Source organism: Cyprinodon tularosa, unplaced genomic scaffold (assembly GCF_016077235.1).
Source record: "Cyprinodon tularosa strain WSP-4 unplaced genomic scaffold, ASM1607723v1 ctg393, whole genome shotgun sequence".
NCBI classification, from domain to species: Eukaryota; Metazoa; Chordata; class Actinopteri; order Cyprinodontiformes; family Cyprinodontidae; genus Cyprinodon; species Cyprinodon tularosa.
The window spans coordinates 248,152-261,958 of NW_024039111.1; the positions used below are offsets into that span (position 1 = coordinate 248,152).

Genomic DNA, 13,807 nt, shown 5'->3' on the forward strand with positions numbered 1-13,807 from the left:
GGTGAGAGTAGAGCCATGTTTATCAGTGCTCATTCCTGATTCTCTCCTAGATGCAGCTTTTACTCAGACTGACAGGATGTGCCCTCTTTCATCCCTTTGACACAATAATTGGTTCAGAGGTTATCCACTTAAGTTTCATTTAAGTTCGTATGCATAATCTAATGAAAAGAATTTTAAAAGTGTTTTAAGTAAAATGTTAAACAACATGCAGCAGGTTAAACAGACTCAAACACTGAGTAACTAATATTTAGAAACAGGATAAAGGGTGTAAAGACAGCATATTTAACTAAGGCATGAAAATAAATGTTAAGTAAACCATGCATCTTTTTTTTTCTTTCCCAAATTCCACCTCAGATTTGTGTTTTGTGTGGGTTCACCACACAAAAAAAGCTGACTTTTCATACAAAAAAGAAAAGAAAATAGCAGACAAGGCTGAGAGTAATTGCTACTTTCAGCACCATGAGTAAGCCCCGCCGGCTGCTGCAGCTGAAAACTACCAGGTGTTGAATTTTTTTCCCTTCAAACTTTCAATGTGCATAAAAAAGTCAAACTGAATACCAGTGGTTCATACAGAAGCATTTATTATATCTCCTAAAATACAAGGCGAAACAATAACTTCACTCACCTGATTTGCATTAGAGTGAACATTAATGTACAAAAATTCTTAATATGAACTAGATGCTTTCAACTGCAGATTCTACTATGTTCTGACTTACATATTTACAGGCAGTTTAATAGAGAGCAGGTTTCCTGAACATATAAAGCAATGGGTCCCAAAGAGCAGAGAAACACTCAGGCATGAAAGTAAAAGGAAGTCCTTGTTATGCCCGACTTAAGTTACAAAAAGGAGAGGGAGGAACCACAGCTGATCCTGGTGGAAGGCGGATCCAGGATGGTTCAGACGAAGGTGATCCTGGTACGGGCCTGGTTGATCTGCCACACGTTCAGCTCCTCGTACTCCTCCAGCGCCTCCTGGAACTGGGCAGGAGTGAACCCGCGGGAGACGCAGCGCTGCTCTGCTTCGGCCATGCGGACCACGCCACCTGATCCCCCGCGGCCCGCTGCTCCCTCTGTGGCGAGCTCACGCACCAGAGAGAAGATTACGTCTGCTGGGCGCTGGGTCCTAAAAGAGGAGTTTAGATGTTAGTTTTATCCCAGAATCATAAAGCAACCCATCTTAATACGTTTATAAAACATCAACAAAGACAACCAGGAGCTTAAATGCTTTTAAAAGATAAAAAATATGGAAGTTCTTTAGACTAGGAGATGGTAAACAAGGAGCTTTGAGGCTCTGTAAGGATACGAAGCACAGCAGAGCACATTACTGGTTTATTACAGCTTAATATTAATTTTAGTTGAGCTTTTGTTACAATTCTACATTTTTTCTAGATAAAAGGACAATTACCCCTCAGTTTACTAAAAATGTATTGCTTAAAATGTAGCTAGTGGCACAGCGAATATTAAATGTAAAATTAAATGTAATAATTCCAGAGAATTCAAACAATTGGTATAAATTTGCATCCACGATCAGAGAAAACTATAAAGTACCTATGATTTATAGATTCTAAAAGTTTCCCCTTTTCCGCCCAACAGAAATACAAAACATTTTTTTTTCTATTTTGAAAGAGCTCAGAGTGCAGAACAAGCATGACGGAGTGTGAACACGTTGCTCGTTTCCATGAACAGAGCTCCATATAAACCCAGAAAGGTTTTATAGCTTCCTCCAACACAAACTGTGATGAAAACACCAGAAGACCATAAAAGCAGACTCTGAGCCAGCACACATCCCACATGGAGCCAACTGATCCCAGTCATTAGGATCCAACACCAACCTGGCAGTGCTGGACTTGTCAGCTTGGAGGGAATCCTTGGACATCTCCATCAGCCTCATCGCCTCGTTCACGTCTTCTTTCTCCACTGTGTCCATCATCCGAAGTCGGGTCTGAGGAGGTGGGGTGCAAGTGATTTAGAGAGGGATGCAAATGAAGCAACTTCAAAGCGTTCATCTGGATCCATGTCTGTGTGGGCTGCGCTGTGCCGGCACTGTCAGACCGAGACAAGTGCAATGCCCTCTGGGATGGCCGGCAATTGCCCAAGTCTCCGCCTCTCAAAACCAGCTAGTCTCTCCACAAGTGGTGAGCAGAAACCACAAAAATAAAGGTCTGACGTCTCCGTGACTGCGCTGGCCATGGTCAGTTTTGCATGGGTTTGCACAGCTGCTCTGATTGAACACAGGCTGACTGCCCACCCAGCAAAGCTGGCCAGAACCAGACCAGAGGATTCTGAAGGAATAAAACATCAGAGCTGTTCACCAAAACCAAAAATGTTAGGAACACAGCTATTCTGTTGGCAGCAGAGTGCCACCTTGTGGGCAACTGCATGCAGTACAGCAACCACCTGTTTGCCTGAAGTGCTGGTTTTGCAGTAGATTGATGAACGCTACCTGCACAAACAGCACTTTTGACAACCAGAGGCAGACCGCTGCAGGATGGGCTGGAAAACATCACAACCGTTACACTTAACTTTTACAAACACTTTTTTCTTCTAGTTTTGTAGGAACTAACCAGTTTAAATAAACATAATCCAACAATTATGTAATTACTGTCTAATTCAGCAATGTATCATTTCTAAATAACTTTTGGAATCAGGATAAACTTCAATCTATAACATAAATGTAGACCAGGGACACAAATCTAATCAATTTCAGGTCTACTTGACTCATCTTTGGTTTTCTGCTGCCAGTGGAAACTGTCACTGGGCATGCTTGCTTAGCCGTTTCATTCCTAGACAGAGCCACCTGTGGAAGTAGTTTACTGTTACCATTTCTAACAAAAAGTAATTATAGATCAGGTCCCCTATGTTCGGTTTGTGTGTCTGCTTCCGTCTCCTTGAACTCCAACTGGCTTCAGCAGATGGCCACTAACATTGAGCCTGATTCTGCTGAAGGGTTCCTCCAGTTAAAAGGGAGTTTTTCCTCTCCACCTCCTCCAGATGCATGTTCAGTTTGAGGGATTCCTGGAGAATCAATGGCAAAAAGCAAGCAAATATCTACTGTGGATGGTTTTCCTTATGTTTTAGCCATATACGCTGTCATAGTGGGTATTCAGGGAGATCTGAGGAGTTTGTCCAGTGTGAGAAAGAAGTGCTCACACTGCAGTAGACCAGGTTATCATCACTACCTGCACTGTAAGCACTTTATCGCACACATGACCAAAAACTTGAAAAATCCGCAGAACCAAATTATGTTGCATGAAATTATTTTTGCAAGACAATGTCCAACAAGTGCGATCGCAATCCTCACCAGCGCAGTGGCGAGGCGTAGGATGGAGAGCAGGGTACGAGCAGAGGTGAAGGTGGTGTCTTTGCTGACTCGGGCCTCTTTCCTCATCTCTACATAAGCAGCAGTGATGTAATCGGCCAGTGACTCCGGTACGACGGGCTGGCGCTTCTTACACAGAGCGATGTAACGCCTGAAGTGAACAAATTAAGTCACATTTTTAGCTAATGTTACCTACATATGGAAGGTGACCTTGCTGCAGGAAATACCTCATTAGTTTCATGTCGATGGGGGTGAAGTGAGTGGGCGGCTGGCGGGAGTGCTGGTGAACGTAGGTGATGTGCTGCGCCAGACGCAGGTCGGCGTCTGCGTCCGGTTTGTCCTGGATGAGCCAGAGCAAATCGAAACGTGACAGCAGGGCGGCCGGCAGCTGAATGTTCTGCTCGATGCTCTTCCGCGGGTTGTAGCGGCCGTAGGCGGGATTGGCAGCGGCCAGGATAGAGCAGCGAGCGTTGAGGGAGGTCATGATGCCGGCCTGTAAAGAGCAGCATTAGAAACTCGACAGACGTACATTTCTGGATTATTCCCCTGGTGGATGTCTGGTGGGGAGCCGTACCTTAGCGATGGAAATGGTCTGCTGCTCCATGACCTCATGGATGGCTGTACGGTCAGCATCGGCCATCTTGTCAAATTCGTCAATGCAGCAGACGCCCAGGTCGGCCAGCACCAAGGCGCCGCCCTCTAAAGTCATTTCTCCGGTCAGAGGGTCTTTCATTACTGCAGCAGTGAGACCGACGCCGGACGACCCCCGACCCGTGGTATACTGACCTGAAACCAGAACAGAGAGCAGGAAATGAAACACTGAAAAGACTGAAGGGAGAATTTACCGATGACAAATGTCCATCATCCTGTTAAAACTGCTTTAAAGAAAATTCAAGTTGCCCCTCCCCTACATACTGCTAGTCAGCTGGCTGAAAGAGCTACACAGAGAAAGACTTTTCAAAAAATCTAATGCTGTAAAGAACCAAATCCTAATAAAGACTGATTTGTTTGAAATGTGTGTAATGAGTTATGTTTCTGATAGTTCTGCTCATTAGTGGTCAAAGATTGACTTGGAAAAGCAGCAAAAACCACAAGTTAATATTTCACTGCATGCCTTAATGGGAAGTGGAGATAAAATATTAAACAGGAGATGGGACTCACTTCTTGGAGCCAGGCGGTCGATGTAGGACAACAGCTGGGACTTGGCAACGCCTGGATCTCCCATCAAGCAGATATTTATGTTGCCTTCAGGGACAGAGCGAAACACAGGAAAAGTGACGCTGTTATTTCAACTCTGTATGAGGGTAATTATGTTAAGAGGAAAAACCAAAAAAAAACCCTGAAACTTTTTAAATGTATTCTTGTTTTATTTCATGAAAATCATCAGATAGTTCAGTTTCTGCTCACCTCTGATTTTCATGCCTTTTGGTGCTTGTTGCACTCCCCCGACCAGAAGGAGGAGCAGTGCCTTCTTCACGTCCTCGTGCCCATAGATCTCTGGTGCGATCGAGCCAGCTAGCTTATCATAAAATCCTTCATCTGAAGCCAAACACAGGAGCTTTAGCTTTAGGGAAGACATGTTGCACTGCCGCCGTAAAACCCAACGCAGATCCTGACCTGTGATACTGCGAAGCTCCTCTTCAGTCAGCTCCTCATTATCAAGCTCATCATCCTCCGTTTTGTTCATGAGTGTGATGCTATGAGCCTCAAGGTAGGTTTCTGACAAAAGTCCCTAAAAAAGGATTTTTTAAATTCGTAAAAAAAAAAAAAAAAAAAAAAGGAAACTTTTAGACCATGGAGAACAAAGTGCTGTAATGATGGTTTAAAGCAGGAGCTTACCTGCACAGCTTGACTGAATCCTGTACGCAGCAGAGGCAGGAAGATCCCAGTGATGGCTACATGGTCCCCAGGCTGAGCAAGGCGTGTGTTTTCACCACGAGCGTACACCGTCATGCTTCTGGGAATGTTTCCAACAGGCACCTGGTCACTCTGTAGAACAAAACACAGCGAATGAGCGGAAGGTGTTGAGAAACACCTGTTCTCCATCTAGAGACGGACCTCATATTCCTGAGGTCTAAATTACACAATATTACACTCCATTATTAAAAACCTGATTATTTTAACCAGAAAATGCAGCATCCTAGTTCAGGTTACCTGGTTCCAGCAGAAATGGCAATAGTCAAAGATAAAGAGACAAAGAAATGCAAAAGATAGATTTGATACCTTATTGATTATTGCTAATAAAATTTGAGATATAATACAGAAAAGGACTATTTATAGATAAGCTGTATTCACGGACGGATAAAAGCTGCACCTCGTTTACTTAAAGTTTAATGCGTGACTTAAAATGTCTTATTAGAGAAAAGAGTATCTATAAATACTGCTGAAATTTCACTGCATGCACTATTGGAGTACCACAGGGCTCTGCGATCGGTTCCTAACAGTTTTTGCTTTTAATAACACTACCGACCCCCTTTCAGAGACATAGGCAGGTATCGGGTATTACATGCCAACAAATAACTCATTCCAGAGGGGTGGACCCGCTCGTCTGGTTCAAAACAAAGTGTTTTTGGTCCACTCCATAAAGCCTTGAATGCAACATTATTTCTGACACTTTGAATTGAAAAACCTTCCTGGATGGGAAGCGAAACTTCTTCAAACATGGAAACTAAGTCCAGTGGATTGTTTAACCTTTTTTGGAATACTAGTAGTTTAATTAGAGCAGCAGTAGGAGAAGGAGAAGCTAAAAAAAACAACAACAAAAAACTAGTAATGTTCAAGTGTAAAAAACTTGATTCAAAAATTGATACATAACAAAACAAAATACGTTCTACAAAAGAGAAATACAAAACTAAAATGTAAAAGGTTAGGGAACCACAAACTTAACAAGTATAGATATATACCCAACTGATTTAGTAGACATTAACCAGTACTGCATGAAGCACTCAAAGAAATAACTCATTACTGTTAATTTCAGTTTATTTACATATGTTCAAAAAAACTTAGATATAGAGTTACAGGAAGCCAATCTAACTATAATAGCTTACATGCTCCTGGATTCGCAGCTCCTGAAACTTGACAAATTTGGAGCCTCTGGTCTGCAGGTAAAGCCGTCCTCCAGACTTGTTGGTGACGCACTCTTGGCTGGGGCACATGATGAGAGGCATGAAGGAGGGAGACTGGATCTGATGAACACAGAGCAGCTCTTAGATCTATTGTCCATGTTGCTCCTACATGTGGGCGGTAGGAGTCTTACCGGTTGGTATGTCTCAGCCCCACACTGGTCACAGGTGTACGTAGCCACAGCCATCATTGGTTTCACCTCGGTGGCTCGGGTCACGATTCCTCGAACTGCGACCAGGTGGCCGATGCTGTCGGCGCGGATGTCGCGCACTACCTTCGGCTTAGAAGTGCTGGGAGCCTTAAAGTAGAGTTCGCTGTAGATGGAGGAGAAAATAAAGATTATAGATCATCAGCATCAGTTCTGCATAAAAAAAACAATCAAAAATGTTTCAACTCACAATCTCCTCATGAGTTCAGGTGGGTACTGGTTACGGGGGTTCCTGGTGTCAGCAGGGTCACGCCCCCTCTGCTCCATCATCAACCTGTGCTCTATATACACATCCAGAGAGTCTTTGGCCACCACCTAAAAGAGAAAAAAAAACACATTAGCACAACTAGCTTGATGTAAAATTCTTTGTTATGCATGGCTTTTATTTTTTAACTGCTTACATCTCGTTCTTTGTATTCTGGCAGCAGCTCATGGACAGCGTCAGCAAACAGGTCCGTGTAACGCTTGGTGTTCTCACACACACTCTCCACCAGCTCAGGGTCTTCCTCTGCCACATCGTCCAGCTCAATAAAGAGAGAGACCTGCTCCCGGTGAGCCAAAGCCACCTGAGCAGACCAGCAATTAGACTCGTCCAAAAACACAAACACCATCTAGACTGGTTGGCGCTTCCAACAGAGACACTACCATTCATCCACTGTGATGTTCTGTCTCACATTAGATTGAGTTAAATGTCTTGTGCTCTAACAAAATTACAAAGATTAATAATATGACTTATTAAAAACAATTTGTATTTATGGGATTAAGGTGACAGAAAAAAGAAATACTATAAGTATACTATACTCTTAAGAGAATATCACCTAAAACAAGATTTCATTTATTTTATTTTTTTTTATGGACCAACACTAGATTCTCCAATCCTTTTAGGATTTCTTACAAACCACCACAATATCTCATATCTTTATAAATGTAGTAAAATAATTATTTAATTAAACAGTCAAAATCCTTGCTGTTTATGCTACAATTCAGAAAGAATCCCCTTCCCACTATTAAATATTTATCAAATTCAAGAAGCAAAATCAAAGTACACAATGGATATGGTATGGATAAAATAAAAAAGGAAAAGCTGCAATGATGAATTTAATTACTGGAACACAGATACAAAACTTAAAATGAAACCCGTTTCACTTTTACTTTTTAACAAATACCACATTTTATTAAATATACTCACCAGCTGTGCTCCATATTTAAACACTTTCTTCCCATTGTCATCCTCTGTGTAAAACTCTTGCAAAAACCTTTTGCATTTATCTGCAAAACACAGAAAAAGATCCACTTCAGTAAAAAAAAAAAAAAAACAGCAAACAAAACTAGACATTTTACCTTATTGTATCTAACTCACAGAAGAGAAGCAATTTGTGTTTAAAGCAGCAGAAATACCTAAAACCCAACAACAGCAGAGGGCCTTCATGCTGAGAGCTCATTTGTTGTCCTGCACCCCCCACCCCCCCCCCACCCCTTTGTTGAGTAACATGGCATCCTGTATTCTCGATGAGTCACTATTGCTACAGTAAAGCACAAACCGCCGCTGCTGCACATTATGAAGCATATTACAGCTGGAGCGGACCTCCTATCAGAGTTTTAGAGCGAAATAAGCAGCAGCTGCAGCGCTGATCGCTCCGGGCTGAGAAGGTAAATACAACAACAGGCGCGCGCTCCACTACCCGTTTTCTCTTAAGGAAATATCCCCTCACTTCTCCAAAGAGCTGCAACTAAAAACAATCCCCACTTCCGCGTTGAGGTGAAGGAAACAGCTACTTGAACGGCTCTTTAAATACTCTACTTACTTTTGACGCCGCGGTAGAAAACGGCCAGCGCTTCTGGTTAATTTCCATGTTCAAGGATGTTATTGTAAACAAAGCAGCACATGGCTTCTCTGCCCCGTCACTGTGGTATCCCTCCGCGATCCTTCCGCGCATAAAAGCAGAACCGGTTGTTGTTTTCAGAGCTCAGCCATCTTCTGCTGGAGCAGAGAGCGATCCACGCACAGAGGAGGATACGCTCACGTTTAATAATGCAGGTTTCTAACAGCTGGATGGATGAGACTTTAGGTTTCTACAGGTTGATGCTGCTGCTTTGTTCGGAGGAGGAGCCGGGTCTGCTTCAATCCAGGCACCGTGTCCGAATTTAAGGAGAAATTAGGCTTCTAATTGAAATTATGGCTTAATCTGAGTATTTAGTAGGCTGAAGTCAAAGTGTTAGCCCGTTTTTAGTTTTATCTCTTTCGCAATCAGCTGTAGTTTAAAAAGGGAAAAAAATCATTATTTTTATTTGCCCTAAACTAAATTATTCTGCACTGGTTACAGATTCCGATAACAGGTTGAACTAAAAATAAAAACTTTCAAGTCTATAAATGTTTGTAAAGAATGACCTGGTTACAAATAATTCAATCACTTCTTGATTTTGGCATGCCATTTGACACAATAGGAATTCTTGTATATAAAAAAGAAGACAAAGTAGAATAATGGATTCAGATTTGACTTACTAGAAATTGATTATTTTTGAGCAGGGCTCCATTTAGGAGTCTAAACTTGGATTAAAACTATTTATCAGATTAATATTAGTGATTTAATTATCAAACAGAGTCCAGGTAGAGCTTTAGATTTACTTTTAGGAACATGGTTAACATTTCAATCAAAATGTGCAATAGGTTCAAAACATTTACTAAAAATATCTGTAGCTGCAGCTCTGTCTAAATAAAAAAGGAACTTGAAAGAATGTCTGGTTTAATATTTTGTCCTTTTATTCACAAAAATCTTTTCGTGGGAGTGTTTGGCCTAGTGGGTTAGAGCAGTGCGCTTTTGCTTTTAGAAGGTTGCAAGTACCCAGTGGGATCCCCACAGCCTGCACTCTGGGTCCCTGAGCAAGACCCGTAACCCCACACTGCTCCCCAGGTGCCGCACAATGGCAGCCCACCGCTCCCCAAGGGGCTGGGTTAAATGCAGAGAGTGAATTTCCCCATTGTTGGACAATAAAGGAATTTACATTATTTTACATTTACAAAAGTCACAAAACATGGCTTCATTTGATTTCGAAAGCAATATCAAATAAATCCTGGAAATGGTCAGTCAAAACTAATACTGGACTAATAGAATATTTCTTTTTTTTGGCTAAAGTGATAATCCACACTAATTACAACACAGACAGAAAATAGCCTGTCCTTTGGTTAAGCTAATTTCATCGCTCATCTATTCGCTGGTCATTGCGCAGCTTCTGACTGTAGCAGCTTCAGCCCCTCTGAAGCACAAAGGCTTGAAAAAAAAAAGAACACACACGGATGGAACATCAACTTCCAGCCACCTAAGAGAAATTTCACAGGCATCTTAAAAACTGCTCTTATTTGATTTTCTATAATGAATTGTAATATATATATATATATATATATATATAAATAAATAAATAATCAGAACTCTTATTTTGGTCTGATAGTAAAATCTCACAATTTAAAGAAGTGGTCAGTCAACAAAACAAATCTCTTCCAATAGACACCGGTGTAGATTAGAAAGTCTTAGATTAGATGAGCTTTATTGATCATGCAGATGCAGATAAATATAAAGATTGGAGTAATTCCAGTGAATCTGTCTCCATTAGTCATGGAAAAAAAAAACAACTAACCCAGCTACCACCTTATCAAATTTATGTAAATTGTTAAGAAAAATCACCACCATATTTCTCCCTAAATAACTGGAGAAAATGCTTCTACAATAGATAAAATCATCACCTAACAGCACAGGGCAATGCACTTACTTAAGAACATTTAAACTAGAGCTTTATTTGGCTCCACATCATTTGTGTAGGGAAAAAAGTGACAGTTTGAACATAGATGTTTACTGATAAATAAAACCTGAAAGCCCTTTAAAGTTTCACCGGAAGCATCGAATCGGAAGCCAACTTCAGTCCAGTCATCTGAGCCTGTAGCAAACAGTGTCTGTTTTGACTAATAACACTAAATAACGTATAAATGCCTATAGAAGACCGTTTCCTATGCTGAACTCAACCCAGTATTGTGATACAGAAACATTTTCCGGATCAAATAGTTGAACTCTGCTGCTGATCCTAATAACACCGCCAGCAGCGCAGCGCTAAATACAAAATGGCTCATCGACCAGCAGCAGTGGATCCTGCTGGTCGAGACGTTGGTCGTTTGGTGCATGGCGCGTGTTTTGAAGCTGCTCTGCTTGTGGAGAAATGTCCTGGGCCGTGAGTAGTGAGGAAACAGGAAGCGATTCTTGTGGGATGGAAGAGGGAAATAGTGACAATGAAGGTTGGAAGATAGCAGCATCAAAAAATGAGAAAAAGCGGAAAAAACAGAGATCAGTTAAAGGGGAATCTAGTTCAGAACAATCCAGTGATGATCAATCCATACATTCCACAGCAAAACAAAATGAATTCAAAGTCATATTCAAAGTCGTTAATCAGGCAGACTCTTTTACAAACTGGAATCCGGTTCACTTAACAAAAACCATCAATAAACTTGTTGGAGAAGTCAGAGGTGCCAGAATTCTGTACAGTGGAGACCTGCTAATTAACTGCAGAGACAGCGCCCAGCAAGGCAAAGCAATACGAATTAACAAAATTGACGGGATAAGAGTTCAGTGCAGCCTAATGGAGAACAAAAAGATCAGCAGGGGAGTCATTGGAGGAGTTCCTCTGAAAATTTCTGAAAAAGAGATTCTGGAAAACATAAGCGGTGCAAAAGTAAAAGAAGTAAAACGGTTAAAAACAACAAGAAACGGAAAAAGATCTGACAGTTTATCTGTACTAATTAAATTCGAGGAAGAGCAATTACCAGGCAAAGTATTCATTGGTTACATCAGTTACAATGTCAAAATCTACAATCCACCACCATTGAGATGTTTCAAATGTCAAAAATTCGGACACATTGCAGCAGTTTGTAAAGGGAAACAGAGGTGTGGAAGGTGTGCAGGAGAACATGAATATGGTAAATGTGGAAAAGAAGCTAAAATAAAATGCTGTAATTGTGGTGGAGAACATACTGCTGCTTATCGCGGCTGTGAAGCAAGCAAAAGGTCTGAAGAAATAAAAAAAATGAAATTTGAGCTTGGAATAACTTATGCTGAAGCTGCAAAAAGGATCCCATCTCAGTCAGAAAAACCCAAACCTACAGTTCAACACACGGCAAATTTCAAACCTCTAGAGAAATCTCCAAAAATTGATGAAGACTCACTAATTGTTAAAAAGACAAATTTTGTTCTTTTCATGGTGGAAGTGATTAATTGTACTGCTCAGACGACAAAAAAAAAAACAGGAAAAATCAAAATAATAGTGAAGGCTGCAGAAAAATATCTGGATGTTAAAGATATGAACTGGGAGATGGTTGGAAGCATGATGGAAAGACCAATGGGACCATCAGAAACTGGCAGAGTTACGATGACCTAGAGTAAATTAAAATTATACGGGCAAATGTAATTTAGTATAATTTAGTATTATGTGGGTTTAAGTTACACAGGTATTTTTTTATTTATTTATTTTTTTTTTATTGGGGGGGGTGAATCGTTTCCTGTTTCCTTGCTTTACTCCATATCAGTTGGTGGCGGTAATGCACATTTCACAAGTTTGCCAACCGCCATAAAATCTCATAAGAAGAAGAAGAAGACCAGCAGCAGTTAGCTCACTGGTTAGCCACGCAAGAGGACACATCCAGGCGTGTTGATCCACACTACCGAGTTATGGAGCCTTAAATACAGGAAAATGATTAGAAGAGTGAAATATTCAGCATAAACAGGCAATCTGCTGCGTTTAAAGCCATGTTGGTCAGCCTTTGTAAAGTTATCGACTGTTTGATTTGCACACATTGCAGATGTTCCATAGTAATACACTTAAATAAAACTAGTGTTTGTGCTATGGAAGGTTTAAGTGGTCTAGGCCAGAAGAGATGCTGCGGTAAAGGGAGGTTCCGGTGTAACATGTGGCTGCTGAGTGGCGCCTGCTCCTTTGTTTAAGGATCCATCCGGGTCACAGAGCAGTCAGCGCCTCACACACAGCTGCTCCACTAACAGCAGGGCTGATCACACTCAGAAAAGTTAAAAAAAAACTCCCCTTAAGGTCATTTTAATTACTTACATTCGTATATATATATATATATATATATATATATTAATGAAATCTACAAAAATCTCTCAAAAAAGCGCATATTATCACAGGATCCCACTGGTTACTCATCTAAACAGACGTAGACTCGACTATTTAATACAATCATTTTATTTTTATAACCCTCTCACCAAAAAGAGGACTATTTTTAACGGGTATTCACTATGAGCAACCTGTTGCTGCCATGTTGTTTGTAGATCACATTTACCTTTCTCTGCCGCATAATCCTTACGAGCCATGTCTGTAGAGTTGAGCGTCAAAGGAAGGGAGTCTTGAAAAACTTTCAGCTGCAGCCGAAGCAAAGCGTTTTGTGAACGGTTTTTGACTACTTTTTTAAAAGCGAAGCTGTGGATTCATTCACATGCAGCCAGCACTTCTCCTGGTCGCGCTGCAAGAACTGGCGCCACTCTGACATCCTCAGCGACCAATCGCGTTGCGTCTTTCGGCGGAGGGGGGCGGGCTGTGAGAGTGGCGCGAAAGTTGGAGGAGGTAGGATGTCACGTGACCACAGGAACAGGCGCGAAATGTGATATTAGGATTTTATACGCCGCTACATGCTTCCAATGGGAGAACACTGGGGAAGTTTATTGTTGAAAACTTGGTTTTGCTTTGGTAAACCTAAGTTTAAAAGATCAAAACTATATGTATATATATATATATATATATATATATATATATATATATATATATATATATATATATATATATATATATATATATATATATATAATCATTTTCCAATATAGTAAAACAATAAACTTTTTTTTCCAATACATTTCATTTACACTTCAAATACACCCCCCATAAAAAACAAAAAACATTTGATATGAATTTTCATACTTAGCTGGATAAATATAACCTATATTTAAAAAGGGTAACATTTTTAATATTTTAATTTATTTCACCTTTATTTAACCAGGAAAAAAAATCCCATTGAGATTAAAAACCTCTCTTTCAAACGAGTCCTGGCCAAGAGGCAGCAAAGTTAGATAATAAACAAAGATACATTAAATTAAATTACAGGTACA

The 13,807-nt window shown here is 40.7% G+C and overlaps 1 protein-coding gene across 2 annotated transcripts; it reads right to left on the reverse strand.

The window, feature by feature from the left end:
- Window positions 1-775: 775 nt before the first annotated feature.
- Window positions 776-13,018, reverse strand: mcm7 (minichromosome maintenance complex component 7). Of its 2 annotated transcripts, none has more exons than XM_038297658.1 (15): window positions 12,988-13,018; window positions 7,840-7,919; window positions 7,052-7,216; window positions 6,841-6,965; window positions 6,576-6,756; window positions 6,367-6,504; window positions 5,159-5,308; window positions 4,937-5,051; window positions 4,727-4,858; window positions 4,481-4,564; window positions 3,894-4,105; window positions 3,547-3,812; window positions 3,302-3,470; window positions 1,833-1,942; window positions 776-1,123 (listed from the first exon to the last, which is right to left on the reverse strand). In XM_038297658.1, exons 1-15 carry the CDS (start codon window positions 13,016-13,018, stop codon window positions 898-900), a joined length of 2,184 nt encoding a protein of 727 aa, XP_038153586.1. In that variant the 3' UTR covers window positions 776-897. The 2 variants fall into 2 exon arrangements, with proteins under 2 accessions (XP_038153586.1, XP_038153587.1); XM_038297659.1 differs by lacking the exon at window positions 12,988-13,018 and adding an exon at window positions 8,456-8,592 and having other exon boundaries at window positions 898-1,123.
- Between the last annotated feature and the right edge of the window lie 789 nt (window positions 13,019-13,807).

Bases quoted from the DNA above. Each gene is read 5' to 3' on its own strand.
- mcm7 (XM_038297658.1), bottom strand. From the start codon at position 13,018: ATGGCTCGTAAGGATTATGCGGCAGAGAAAG. The intron at 6,505-6,575 runs GTAAGACTCCTA...TGTGTTCATCAG, and splicing joins GGGCTGAGACATACCAACCG to ATCCAGTCTCCCTCCTTCAT. The intron at 4,106-4,480 runs GTGAGTCCCATC...TTCTGGTTTCAG, and splicing joins CGACCGCCTGGCTCCAAGAA to GTCAGTATACCACGGGTCGG.